A 14,430-nucleotide genomic window follows, 5' to 3' on the forward strand; every position below is an offset into this window, starting at 1 on the left:
TTTTAAGGGATTTTGACGCTGTGCCATGGTTTGAAAATAACCATAAGTTAATCCCCTCCAATTTCCCGTCAACGTTCTGGAAAACCAACGAGGCGGGTAGGTCACAACTCTTGTCAGGAAGCTGAGTGCCCAGGCGAGGGGTCATTTGCTATTTCTATTCTTCACTGATGGGTACTGTTAAGGAAACTACCGTACCACCGGCTCATGGTAGAGCTGGTTCCTTTGGAGGCCCAACATGCCGCATTCCTAACTTTTTCTATCAGGATATCACTCCATCCAGTACGACTAGGCGCTAACAAGTTTCACTCCAGCGTCAAAAGAGCCCAGGACAACAAAAACCAGATCCACGAACAATTGCCAGGTCAAAATAATTTTAAAAAAATGGAGACCCGGCCCATAAACAGTATCGGAGTTCATAAATCCTTCCAAGTCACAATACCAAATCAGGTCATCTTCATCCGAGGCATCATATTGAACAGCAACAACACTTCCCTTCGGCAGATTAGTGACCTAGCTATCATCCACCACAGCAGAAGTTTTACGGAAAGTGTGATAAGCACCCTAACTCGGAAGGCTTGTCCGAAGAACTGGACGACGGGATCGCCACATTCCCGGCGCCAGAGATATATATCTTTTGTATTGTTAAAAATACACATCAATATTTCTTACTATGATTAAGAAAGAAGAAAAAGTGTAAATGTTATCTTAGAAGTCATCAGTTCGTTACATGATATTTCATTTTAAGTCTGATTAGATGTAAGCTCTGTCGACTCCTCTAGTTTTCCACTTCAAATACATCAAAAGGAACTAAATATAATTTACTACTCGACAAAGTGATCATTCCCTCCATCAAGCCATTGGTGCTTCCTTGTACACCTACGAAACAACCTGTTTCTAAAGAGTTGCCAACGGTTAACTGTATGATTCTTACAAAATCAACTCTCTTTCTCTCTCTCTCTCTCTCTCTGTGTGTGTGTGTGTGAGAGAGAGAGAGCAAAATCAGATTAGACGAAATCAAATGAAAGACTATAGCAATAGCAGGAATTTTATATGAAAATGAAGCTTGGTAATCTCCTTCTACAAAGAGGGAAGTATGAACACACAAAATAGCCTTACCAGAACTGAACAAACTCCCATTCTCACCAATCAGTAAACAATATCGCACGATACTAACACCCTATACTAATTATAATTCACAAATTATTTAACAGTTGCTATATAATTTTTGGATTGCCTATTAATACACTAATGACTAAAGAACTCTATAAGCAAAACACCTTATGTCCAACATGTGTGAAGTACTAAAAGTGTTGTATTCACGTACAATTTTTTCAGGATTTCAAATTTCGAAACATTCAATACTGAGATAGATGGGTACGTCACATTGATGTTTGATTCATTTCTTCACATATTTGTTCCTATCAAACAGATAACACACTGAACGTGTAGATACCCAGCTTAGACACGGCTTCCAGGAAATAGGATTTCGAAATGTATTTCGGGTTCATAGGCCCTGAAATCAATGCTTGAGCCCTGCAGATTTCAATCAGATGACAACTGAATTGTTTTTTTTTTTCTTTCTTTCTTTTTTTTCTAGCTCTCTCTTTAAAAAAGGTAAGAAAAAATAGGCTAATCTCACATAAAATGTAAGATAATCCCAATAAATGGCAGGAACAACTGATATTTTCTTACACCATGTCATCGACTGGAGTAGTGATATTGCTACCGTATGAATGGAGCGAGAATCGAAGGCACATCTTCACCTTACAGACCACAAAGTAAAACTGTACGATCGGTCAGAAAGTGAAATGATAAACGGAGTGCCATATTTTCTGCTTCAGCCATGCATTTTTGACTCTGAATTTTACCTGCAAATCGTGAAGAAAGTGAAATGAACACGCCAAAATCGTATATCCGAAAGGTTATATACTTTCTTACAGAATTTAGAATACTGAAAAAATGAATCTCGAAGCAAAGTCCGAGCAAAACTTTTGTCCACGAAATTTCACGTCAAGAATAGCCTGAAACAAGATGTGCTGTCGCCATTATTATTCAACTTTGATCTACAGTACGCTGTAAGGAAAATCAAAGACAGCAATCAGAGCCTAGAGCTGAATGGTACTTACCAGGTGTTATTGCAGAGGTCTTATTAAACGATTGCAGGAACATGGATTTGGAAATAAATGTAGAGAAATCCAAATACATGGAAGCTCGTTGGTATCGTAATAATGCGCATTACGGATGTCAAAATATCAAATAATACTTTCGACAAAATAGATACTTTCAAGTATCTAGCATTAATGTTAACAGATTAAAACCATATCCACGAAGAAATCAAATGTCGACTGAAAGCACGAAATTCGTGTTATTATTAAGTTCAAAACTTTTGTCGTCGTCGTATTCTGTAGAGCAATTTGAAGTTTAAAATATACAAAACTATAGTCATGCCTGTTGTGCTATGTGGTTGCGAAACATAGTCGCTTAGTCTTAGGGAAGAACGAAAACCAAGTATTTGAGAATAGGGAATGGCAGAAACTTCTTAACGAGGAAGCGCATAATTTATACCTTTACCAAAAATTGTGAGGATCATCATATCTAGGAAGTTCAGGTAGGCAGATCATGTAGCCAGAATAGAAAGAAGAAACGCTTTCGAAGTTTAACCCCAACTGGAAAATGACCATTAAGAAGACAACAGAATAGATAGGAGGAAAATATTAAGGATCTCGCAGAAATAGTCATACAAAACAGAAACTGTATCAGTTAGCTAAGAACAGAAATCAATGGAGAGCTTCTGTGAACGCGGCGCTGAACTTCCGGGATCCATAGGCATTGAGTTAGAGCCTTTCGAATTCAAATATGTCCTCGGAAAATACGTGACACATACTTCGGCCCCACCCCCAGCGCCGTTTTACGGAGGAAACCTTCCCTTTGCTTTGGGGTAAAGAAGTAAATAACCTCGCCTGGGTTGTCAATTTATCATTCAGTCGTGCGGTCTTGGTGAGAGAAGATCGTAGTCTACTCAGAATGGCTAACAAGACAATTCACAACGAAACCCGTGAAATAATTCAATACAACAAACCTGTCCTCATCCAACCACTGAAGAGTCTCGGGCACAGCAACTTGTCCCTACTGTTTCAAGGGAGGTACGGGGAAAAAAAATCAACAGCAGCGCCAGCAGGGGTACAGTTGAAATAGAAAGGCTCTAGTTAGTTCATACACTTGTGATTTTTTCAGCATTCCAACAGACACTCCCAATATTATTACCTGCCAAAAGCACTATAGACTCCCTAATCAAAAGAGCATTCTTATCAGGAAAATCACTATTATTATCTTAGAAAGTGTTTCTGAAGGACGGAGTTGCATTCCTTGGTGCAGATTAATTTTAGGACAGCTTTACCATTTTGTGCATAAAACGCACAAATGCTATCAAACCGAGTCAGGGCACAACGAAGCTGGTGGACTAGCACGGGAGCGCGTCCGTAGAGAACAGTTGCATCAGTTGCAGTATATATGTAAACAAGGATGTTGCTGAAAAACACTAGGCTAGGTTAACTTGCTACAATAGATTTGTTGCTTTTAGTCATTCCCACATTACCACACTTTCTGCTTTATTCCAATAATCCAGCCGATCCACACATAATAATTGTTCCTCTTTACAAACATACTTTGTAATGAAAATAGAAATGTCACATCCATGACATGCAACTGCCATCTTTAAGTACGGGGAACTAATTGCCTCATTATACCCTAATGTTTGACGTGAGCATGAGTCCACTACAAATATTACCAACAGTATGAAACTTTAAGATTCACAAATACGACATTCAACTTCTATACTACAACGAGTCCCATGAAAAATCTCCGAATCACCATTTCTTTCCTAAAAATGTTACGTATTTCTGGACCTACTCTCATGCAGTTAACTCTCAATATTTGTTGCTTAAGTCAGAGTCACGGAATCAACAGCAAATACTTAAAATAATCGGACGTTCTTTGCACCACGGAACTCATTCATCAACAATCTGCGTCAACATAAAGCTAAATTCGCATTTTGATTAGAGATAATCTACACACCAATTATTTCTAATATAAACCTGCAGGGTTGGCTGGTTTAAACCAAGGTGGTTTAAACCAAGGTTTAAACCAGCTGGTTTTTTCAAAAAAACCAACTGGTTTAAACCAAAAAACGAAAAATGTTCGTAAAAGTGTATGTGTTCGTAAAATCTTGATGAACACACATTTATGGGTTATCACGTTTCACTCCCGTATATTATTCGTATTATATTCAGACCTAAATTCCCCATTCATTACTCAAAAAGATTATACTACAAAAGCAACTTTTTTTATATATAAGTTTATAAATGTTTGTTTTGTGATTTTTTTTGTAGTTGTTATTATTGTTATGTAATTGCAATCAAGAAAAATTCTAACTATTGTTTCGTTTCAATGTTTACTATTGATAAAACACATCGAAATGCCGTACTTTTTGTGTGTGGTGGTGGGGGGTCATACAGACCCCACGAGAGGCATTTAGTGAAATGAGAAGTATCTTTGGTATCTATTTATGTATAAATGAGTCTGAGCCAAAGTGGACTCAAATAATTCGTATCTTTATTCACTTTTCTTACTGATATGAAAATTAAGTCGTTGTATTTCTTTAATTTGGACCAATAAAAGTCGTTGTTAACTAACTTGAACTAAATTAGTTCTTCTGTACTCCGTAGTACTTTGAAATTGTCCATATGTAATTCTGTATAATGGTTTCACTTGTGCAACTGTTTATCTTTTTGTCCTTCTGAAATGACTCTTGACAGTTATATTAAGAAGCGTGTAAAGATCAGTACAACTTTTTTTTTTTTTTTTTTTTTTTTTTTTTTTTTTTTTTTTTTTTTTTTTTTTTTTTTTTTTTTTAAATCAGGATTCCTTCGTGAGTGAGTCGGCAGACTTATAGCATTTGTGGCCAATTAGTCCTGGTTCCGAGTTCAAATGGAGGACAATTTCTCTCGGATGTAACTCGAGAAGCAGTTTTTATTCCGCTTTAAGCTTATGTGACCCCTTCCAGCATAACCCGGCAGTTGCATAATAACATCAAGACGAAACAAACTTATTTCTGTCCATATATGATATGAATATATAGAGCAAATTATATAAACCAAATAAACCTGGTTTAAACCAAAAAAACCTGTTTTTTTGGTTTTTTTAATAAAAACCATGGTTTTTGCCAACCCTGTAAACCTGTAATAGGCAGCGAAGTACAACTGGCCCCTAATTATTTGCTTTCTTCAGAAAATACATCCTGTGCTGCCAAACTCGTCTAAAAATGAAATGAAATCTTGGAGTTTTACGTCCCACGGTTAGGCTAAAGGAGACCGTGATGATGAGTAATGAATGAAATGGTGAAAGTGGGAGGAAACGGGGGACACAGAGGAAACCCACGCTTACGGTGTTTGTCCACCAAAAAGTTCACTTGGCGGAGGCTGGGATCGAACCCGGGACCCAAGCACCAGAGGTGAATGCTCTACCACTGAGCCACCGCAGCCCCCCAAAATCGTCTAGTTCGGTTCCAAAATACGCTTCGCTAAAGTTCAGTATTGTCAATTCTTCCGAAAGAATAGGCCTAAATTCGACGACAAAAGTTATCGACAATAAAGAATATAGCTCCATAGCAGAACATGCCGCGATCTGCGATGTGATCGCAAAAAATTTTCCGCGCCTGCGTAGAAAAATTGCCAGAGGAAAAAAATATATAACCAACAGAAAAGTGTATGATTGCTATGTGTGGATGTCTTAAATGCATGGACAACTTGCATAAATATTGTTTTAACCGTTTTTTACGTCGCATAAAGCATATTTTTAACAATCAGAAGACTTTCTTCTGCAGAAAACTTTTGAATTACAAAAGCTCAATGCAGAAAGACAAAGAAAATTCTGCTATCGGGGAACATAGTACGGCAAGGTTAGGGTGCTATCCCAGTTTACAGATTCATAAGCTTGCAAAGACGACCTAATGTTATTTAAAAATAAAAATACATAAATAAGTTAATCAAAATATATAAAAATCTTACAGGGTGTCTACAAAAATTCCAAACTGAAATTTCGTGACTTTTTCTTTACCCAATCATAAAATTTCCTAACATATTCAAGAGCGAATTTGGGTGCGAATTAGGCCTAATTTTCATCCATGTGATAGAAACGTACTTTGCTTGCGATTTGGTAACGTCTAAAGAAGATCATAAATATTTTTAGTGATGAAGTTTGACGTTTTACAGAACAAAACTTTCCAATCTGTACTTACATTTGCACAGTTAAAAAAAATCGTGACCAAAAAGCTAAATTTCGTAACTTTTTCGTGACCGATAGACATCCTGTCTTACCTCTTGACATCTTTAATAAAACTTAACACAAATCTTACTTTCTCAGCGTGAAATGGAGGACTGAATTTCTATGTAAATGCAGTGTGATGCGGTATGATCCGTAACAAGAAAGCTGTCCGACACAAAGCATCTATACTTTACTTCCGGTAAAAGTACATATTAAATGAATGTATGTGTGGATCCGTAAACTGGGATAGCTCGAATGTTCGTTCAGTTTATTCGTTTGAACAACACATTGTTTGAGCATACTTCTTGGGCTTACTCGAGCTAACGGTCGTACCAAATAGAAAGTTAGTAAGTAAAATACAATATAAGTGAAAACATTTTTCGTGAAGGAATGAGAGTGTAAATATCAGTAATTACTGTCAGTGCACAGCATATTGAAACGAATTTTCAAGGTAGTGGAAGTGTGCTCTTCTACTATACGTAGGTTATAACCCCCGTCGCTGACGTGCCCTCTCCTTACTGCGGGCCCCCCGCTAATCCTCGGGCCTCTTGCTGTGCTCCTGCCCTGACTCGGTTAGGTAGCATTCATGCTTTCTAGTGACCATCCGTTACAAGGTGATTCGTGTTTTATGTGCTGTGTTTTTATGCCATACATCCATACTGTATTTAAACTGTCCACCGGAAGTCAATCATCAAGAAGTAATGGAGCTCCTCCTGTAGTGCATGTTCTGCTAAAAGAAATATCAAGGTCTAACCTAACCTGAATGTGTAAGAAGTGCGTCAAAATTTAGTAGAACAGTCCGCTCGAGCAATGCCTATTTTATTTATTTATATATATATATATATATGGAATGATATAAAGAGTAATACATCTGTCGGGTTAAGTTTAGAGTTACCCCTCCGCTTTTTATAAAAATCAGGAAAATTTACAGGAAAAAGGAGGTCAGAAATGATAATTTGAAGTTTTTATTTGATGTTTAGTAATGTAAGTTCGGCAGGAGAGTTATGTTCAATACGAGAAAAGATATGTGGAAGTTAGTATTATTTGCCGGTTGCGGAAGGGTTCAGCAGCATAGTAGTTGTAAAATATGGCGAATACGGCAAACAAATGTAACGGATGAAGAAAAACTTTTAAATTTTTGTGAAGCACGCGGAGTACTGAAGTGAAATGTAACAATTTTTAATACTTTAAGTACTGTTTTTTTGCATGTTGCAAAGTCCAAGGGCACCTTCAGATGGAGCGGCAACTCTAACTTAAGCCCATCTGTCTAAATGAACTGGTGTTTGGCTTACCGTAAATCTTGCATTATAATTATTATAATAGCTCAAGAATACCTCTTATTTCTTTCATTCTTTATTTCTTCGAAGCTATGACCTATTTTTTATGTTCCAGTGTTGAACATAACGAGAGGCAGACAGAGAAAGGCATTACAAATGCAACAGCCTTAAATCTTTGACTTGAATATTATACAGTAAGGTAATAGTATACATGAGAACCCCCTGATCTGCGTTTCTTCTGTGTTCTATTACCACTTCTACATGAAATACTATAAATTTTCTACAGGTTCTGATATTGTGTTATTATTACTATATTATCATTGTTATGCATTTGGTTATTTTTATCGAAATTGATGATTTGACAATGTAACGTTCAATGACCGAAATCTGTAAACACAAATAAACAATTATACATTAATAATCTGAATAGGTCTATTATTAATGCTTGACACACAAACACAGTTCGTGTATTGTTTATAAAGTTACATAGGCAGAGTATTTCAATTTGATAGAACGTAAGTAAGTAACAATTAGTTATACCTGACAATGATAATTAACAAACGTGACACTCACCTGAGTGGCCTAGTGCGCTCCCTGCTTGCCCCATTCTTCATAATTTTGACTTCAACCACACAAATATCAAATATAAGACGAGAAAGTCTAGTGCTTTGTTACATTATATGACGCACCAATCTCTGTAAGCCTCGAGCAATTACTTTAATTCAAATTTTTCTGCTAACCTGTCGACGAAGGTCATTCACAACATAACAGTAATATCGATATTGTGCGATCATGATTCGATATATCGAAGATACTATTCCTTAATCGGTATCTACAAGATGTGGGCGTTTTCGCACCATTGACCTCATTCTGTCAGAATTTACGTCAAAGCAATACATAATTTTACTAGTTCGCGAAAATCAGCATAACAGTTGTATTGTAATTGCTTATTTCATTATTTGTGTTGCGATGCGGTCTTTAAAATTTTCCGAGGACAATACAGAACAATGCCCTATATAAAGTATTGTAAATTATTTCAAGAGCGGCTATATCTCAGATTGTGTTCAATTTGGGTTACAAGTATATTCGTAGCACTAGTACTACAGTACTTTCAAACAAAAAAAAATTTCAGTTTTGAAACGAAAAAAATTTCAAACAAAATTTTGAAACGAAAATTTCAAAACAAAAAAGTTTACAAACAAAAAATTTCAAACAAACGATTTTCAAACAAAAAATTTTCAAACAAAAATTTCAAAAACTTTTTAAATGTTAAACAAAACTTAAAACTGAATGCAGCAAAGATTTGTAAATCACCAACCAATCAGTTTGCACGAAAGATAGTGATCAGCCTATCAGATTGCACGAAAGATAGTGATCAACCAATCAAATTGCGTCAACAATAACTTTGCCAGTGTCAGATTACATCACCTTGTGACTAAATTTCAGTGTTGTAGGATGTATTCCCTTAAGACTATGAGTCATAAGATTCAACAAGGTTAGCTATCAGATTTCTAAAGCTCAAGGTCAAATCAATCACCACAAAAAATCTTAGACTATGAGCTGTGACTAAATTTCAAAGTATTGTTTCAAATTTCGCGCCTTATATTAAAATTCTGTTTATCACAATTCCCAAATTTAACGAATACTTGATATACCTAAGTCTTAGAATTAATCATATCATTATATGTTCAATAAGGTCAATAATGTCCATCAATTGTTTACCTGAGTAGAACCAACTGTTTTCTACAAGTGTGTACTCAAACTTAAGAAGTACCACAACAAAGGAAATGAATCCCTGTACACTACCTCATCAAGGTCAATCACGTGGTACATCGTATTACTTACGTTTATATTTGGTCCATAGGCTGGAATAATCAAAACCAATGACGCAATTTCATTTGACAATTCTCAAATTATCCTACAAAGTTTAAATGTACCAATGTTCTGGACTCCTAATCCCATCATAGGTCAATAACTGAACACGTGATCATACTAATATTTGACAATGATTTACCCAATGAATGAGACACTATCCAATTTTAAGAACAATTACCAATTATTGATATGACAATAAGAAATGTCCCCTCACAAAATTTAAGATTGGTACACAAATACACCTGTGTCTTATGAAAAAGTAATAAATCCTGTACTCATTCAATAATAAAGCCGTATCAAAAAAATAGGTCAATAACCTTTAAATTTTGAATATTTGGTCATAAGAGGAACACCAACATCTACAATGGGTTCTAGAAAACATTTACCGAATTTTGTTATTTGATAATTCCCAAATTTAAAAGGGAATATAAACATATAAAGGTAATAAACCACTGTATATACCCATATAACGTGCTAAATACTTATCAAAGGAGTCAATAACCTCCGAAATTTGATTTTTGATAGTTCTTTACCCATGAAAGGGAATGATGTGGACCATCCAAATTTATAGTGGTACATATTGAAGACCTGTACTATGATACCAAATGCTTATATTAAACAATTTCTAAAACTGAGTGGATGAGCCAAGATACCCCATCCCAATTTTAGGTGCATGAATGTACCCACGTCTTATAATAGGAAATGAACCTATATACATGACCATATAACCATATACGGTAATAAAACCGCGTCAAAGGGAATGAATTGGGCCAAAAACCAAACACATGGTACAACATATTGCTTATGTTTATATTTTGCAATTTTTTACCCATGAAAGGAAACAAGGTGGACTACCCAAATTTATCATGATACATGTCGAGATCATGTACTATGATAGCGAATGCTTAAATTGGAAAACTTTCAAAATTTAAGGGGTGGCCATGGTACCCCTCCCAAAAATTTATAGGGTTGCATCAATGTACCTATGGTTTATGATATGGAATGGAACCCTATACATGATCATTTAACCATATAAGGTAATAGGACCTCATCCAAGGGGATAAATTGGGCCCAAACCAAACAAGTGGTTGTACTAAAATTTGGCAATTTTGTACCCATGAAAGGAAACGAGGTGAACCACCTAAATTTATAGTGATCTATATTAGGGTTCTATACTATAATACCAAATGTGTAAATTGAGCAATTTCCAAAACTAAAGGGGTGGGCCAAAGTACCCCTCCCAAAAATTTAAAGCGGTGCATCAATATACCTATGTCTTATAATAGGAAATGGACCAATGTATATACATGACCATATAACCATATAAGGTAATAGGACCTCATCCAAGGGGGATAAATTGAGCCAAAACCGAACACGTGGTTGTACTAAAATTTGGCAATTTCGTACCCATGAAAGCGAACAAGGTGAACCACCCAAATTTATAGTAATCTATATTAGGGTCCTATACTATAATACCAAATATATAAAATTGGTAATTTCCAAAATTAAAGGGGTGGGCCAAGGTACCCCTCCCAAAAATTTAAAGGGGTGCACAAATGTATCTATGTCTTATGATAGGAAATGGACCCCTATACATGACCATATAACCATATAAGGTAATAGGACCTCATCCAAGGGGGATAAATTGAGCCCAAACCGAACACGTGGTTGTACTAAAATTTGGCAATTTCGTACCCATGAAAGCGAACAAGGTGAACCACCCAAATTTATGGTAATCTATTTAGGGTCCTATACTATAATACCAAATATATAAAATTGGCAATTTCTAAAATTTAAGGGGTGGGCCAAGGTACCCCTCCCAAATTTTCAAGGGGTGCACAAATGTACCTGTGTCTTATGATAGGGAATAGACTAGGGATGGCCGGATCCGGATCTGGCCGGATCCGAAGATCCGCATCTGATTGGGTCCGGATCCTTTGGATCCGGATCTCGAATCTCGGATCTGGATTCGGATCTCGGATCTGGATTCGGATCTCGGATCTGGGTTCGAAATTCGGATCTGCATCCGAAATCCGGATCTCAGATCTTGATTCTTATCCAAACCCACATCCCACCCAAATTGTGATAAACTTGAATATCAAAAATTCACCGAAAGTAATTTCACGAAGTCCTGACAGTGAAGAGGAAAACAGACAAAAGACGGATATTGACAAGTCTATTTGTCTCCATTCTACACTAAAGATCAAATGCTTGCCTTACTAAAAAATAACCTGATTTGACCCGGATGAGAATTCGAATGTCAAATCTAGGTCCACCCGCTTGCAGGACCGAGATGAAGTACACACATATTTATATTTGAAACCGGAATACAAAACTCGAATATTTAAAATTCCTCAATACACCCATTTCATTGACAGTTAAGAAAACAAACAGTTAAGACAAGTATTGACTAGTTTTTACGTATATTTGTCTTGCTCAGTCTGCTCTAAATATCAAATGTATACCTTACAATTAGATTTAATAATTATTTAGTAAATCACAATATGAGCACCGAGAATAAACTATGAATTTTGGTGCCCCTTATCTAGATTTGAAATTTCGGATTCATACATTGAATCAGGCTTAAAGATAAATATTTGAGATCTGGACACCGAAACAAGTGCTAGTACCAAGATCGTAGCCGTTTTACCTAGGTAATGCGAACGGAAGGCGAGCACTAATTCGGCATGTACCGGTACTTTGGGGAACACGAGAAACTAAAAACCGATAAATATTCTTTTTCAGGGGCAAGTTGCTCTTTGACATGACTTTTCATGAGTGTTGTGTTCAAATACGAAAACTGTAATGGCGACTTGTTTGAAATAAATGCCTTTTCTTTTTTAGCAATAAAGTTAGGTACTTTCACATTGAATAAAAATTAGCAAAGCACATTTCACTGATTAGAGTGCTGGTTCTTATGGAAGCTTTCACACTGAACCGAAGATTTCCTCATGTGGGTATCGGATTGCCACAATTCACCTTACTGAAAGACGTGGTTTATCAGGAGGTCGGCCAAGATTCTTTTGGACTTAGCCTGTAGACTGCTTCTGGTCTCAATTATTCCCATATAACTATACTAGCCATATATAAAGTTGGTTTGAAATGATTTAAAATATCACTAATTGACCTTAAGGGGATAATCGCGACTTAAATATTCGTAAATCAGAAGAGATGTAAAAGTTAAGCGTTAAAATAAATCCGATAATTCCTAATGCAACCTAATGATAGCAATAAAACTCCTTATGTAACATTTTCAAAGCTAAGATTAACAGTTTTGTTCCTGAAGAGGGTTTATGGCAACATAGAATATTATAAATCCAATTATCATAAGTAGTACCTCTGACAGCCCTGCATTTCACATCACCATCGCCCTTCATCCTGACAAGTGGGCAATTCACTTACCCACAATGACTTTTCAGGCATTCCAGTGACATCAATATCTCAGTTTGGGTTTGGGATCATGCTTCGGTGAACCTTGACTATCACCATCAGCAGCTATTAGAGAATCAGAACTTATTTCTGTATTAGACAATGTGGGTAACTATAGGTTTTCGTCTATACAAGACAGAGAGCGTGCGTTAGGTGCCCGTGGTCATGTGTTCAATTTCCGGAGAGGCACTCAACAATTTCGATGTTGACCCAGCATCGTGAGGACAATTGGGGAGTTATCTTAAGTAGAGATGCAAGGGCTCGGAAAAAAAACGGCTTTTTTGGAAAAAACTCGGTTTTTTCTGCTTCGCTTTTTTGCTTGGGAAATTTTGGGCTTTTTTGAAAATTCTGCTTTAAATTGATAAACCAGATTTTGTTTCGCTTCTCTACAACACAAAAAGTCATTTAATTAGTGGTTGATGCCGATAATAATATAAAACCTCGAAAGTAAACCATGAATTTCGAAAAGATATTTCAAACAGTTTTACTTCTCAACATATTTACATTATGAATTCCCAAGGATTAACCAATGTATATAATAAGATTTTTTTAACCTCCTACATACAAAAGTAAGCAGGGTTGGCAAGAGCTATGGTTGTTTTTGAAAATGCCAAAAACCCGTTTTTTGGGGGGAGTTTAAACTAGGATTTTTTGGTTTAAACCAGGTTTTCTTGGGTTTAGATATTTTGCTTTATGTATTTATATTACATATTGACAGAAATAAGTTTGTTTCGCCTTGGTGTTATTATGCAACAACGGGGTTATGCTGGAAGAGGTCACATAAGCTTAAAGAAGTCCGGTCAGTAAATTTCTTAAATTGAGAAACTCCCGCCCTAGCCATCGGGAAAATCCCGTCATTACTCTAAATGTAAAACAATAACGGAAAAAATCCTGTTATTGCTTTCCAGGTAAAATTTAAAGGTCAACGTATCACAATCAGTACGCTAAAACTGAGGTATTAAATTACAAATGTAGTGCGTACATATCATTGAAAGTACAATCCAAGCTAATGTTGGAAGCTACGTAGGCAATCGATAAATTTTGTCAATTTATATCAGTATATTTAAGCAACCTTGGCTTCTTTATAAAACAACAGGCATTCAGGCATGCAGAAATATACAATTTAGTTTCGTTTCGTATGTTCAGGCTTAACATCCTTACGTAATACCGAGGTTATCAAGGAGAAGACTTTCGCTTAAAGTGACATCCGAACCGCTACTTCGTTTACGCATGAAAGAAGGGTTGTGGTTCGACCGAGAATTGAACATGGGACACCTTGACTAAAAGGTGAAAAGGAATTAAAACTAATGCAGGTGGTTTGATGTATGGAAACGTCACCATGAAGTTCACACGATTCGCATTTTTCGTACCTTTTATTTTTTTTCGGTTTAAACCAGTTGATTATTTAAAAAAAGAAGAAAAAAAGCTGATGTAAACCAGCCAACCCTAAAAGTAAATACTTCTTTTAAAAAAATACTCAAATAAGTAGCAAAATTCTATGTAGTATTTTTACTTCAAAATATTCCAT

At 36.1% G+C, this 14,430-nt stretch overlaps 1 protein-coding gene across 2 annotated transcripts in view; it reads right to left on the reverse strand.

Moving 5' to 3' along the window:
• The window catches only part of neur (E3 ubiquitin-protein ligase neur), a 292,329-nt gene extending 283,953 nt beyond the window's left edge, over positions 1-8,376 (reverse strand). For both annotated transcript variants that reach the window (XM_081762966.1, XM_081762967.1), the window contains exon 1: positions 8,172-8,376. In XM_081762966.1, coding sequence (XP_081619092.1) covers positions 8,172-8,205 — 34 coding nt within the window. In that variant the 5' untranslated portion in view covers positions 8,206-8,376. The remainder of the gene's footprint in view (positions 1-8,171) is intronic.
• Positions 8,377-14,430: the final 6,054 nt, after the last annotated feature.

Source organism: Thermobia domestica, chromosome 1, assembly GCF_964235325.1.
Source record: "Thermobia domestica chromosome 1, izTheDome1.hap1.1, whole genome shotgun sequence".
Classification (NCBI taxonomy): Eukaryota; Metazoa; Arthropoda; class Insecta; order Zygentoma; family Lepismatidae; genus Thermobia; species Thermobia domestica.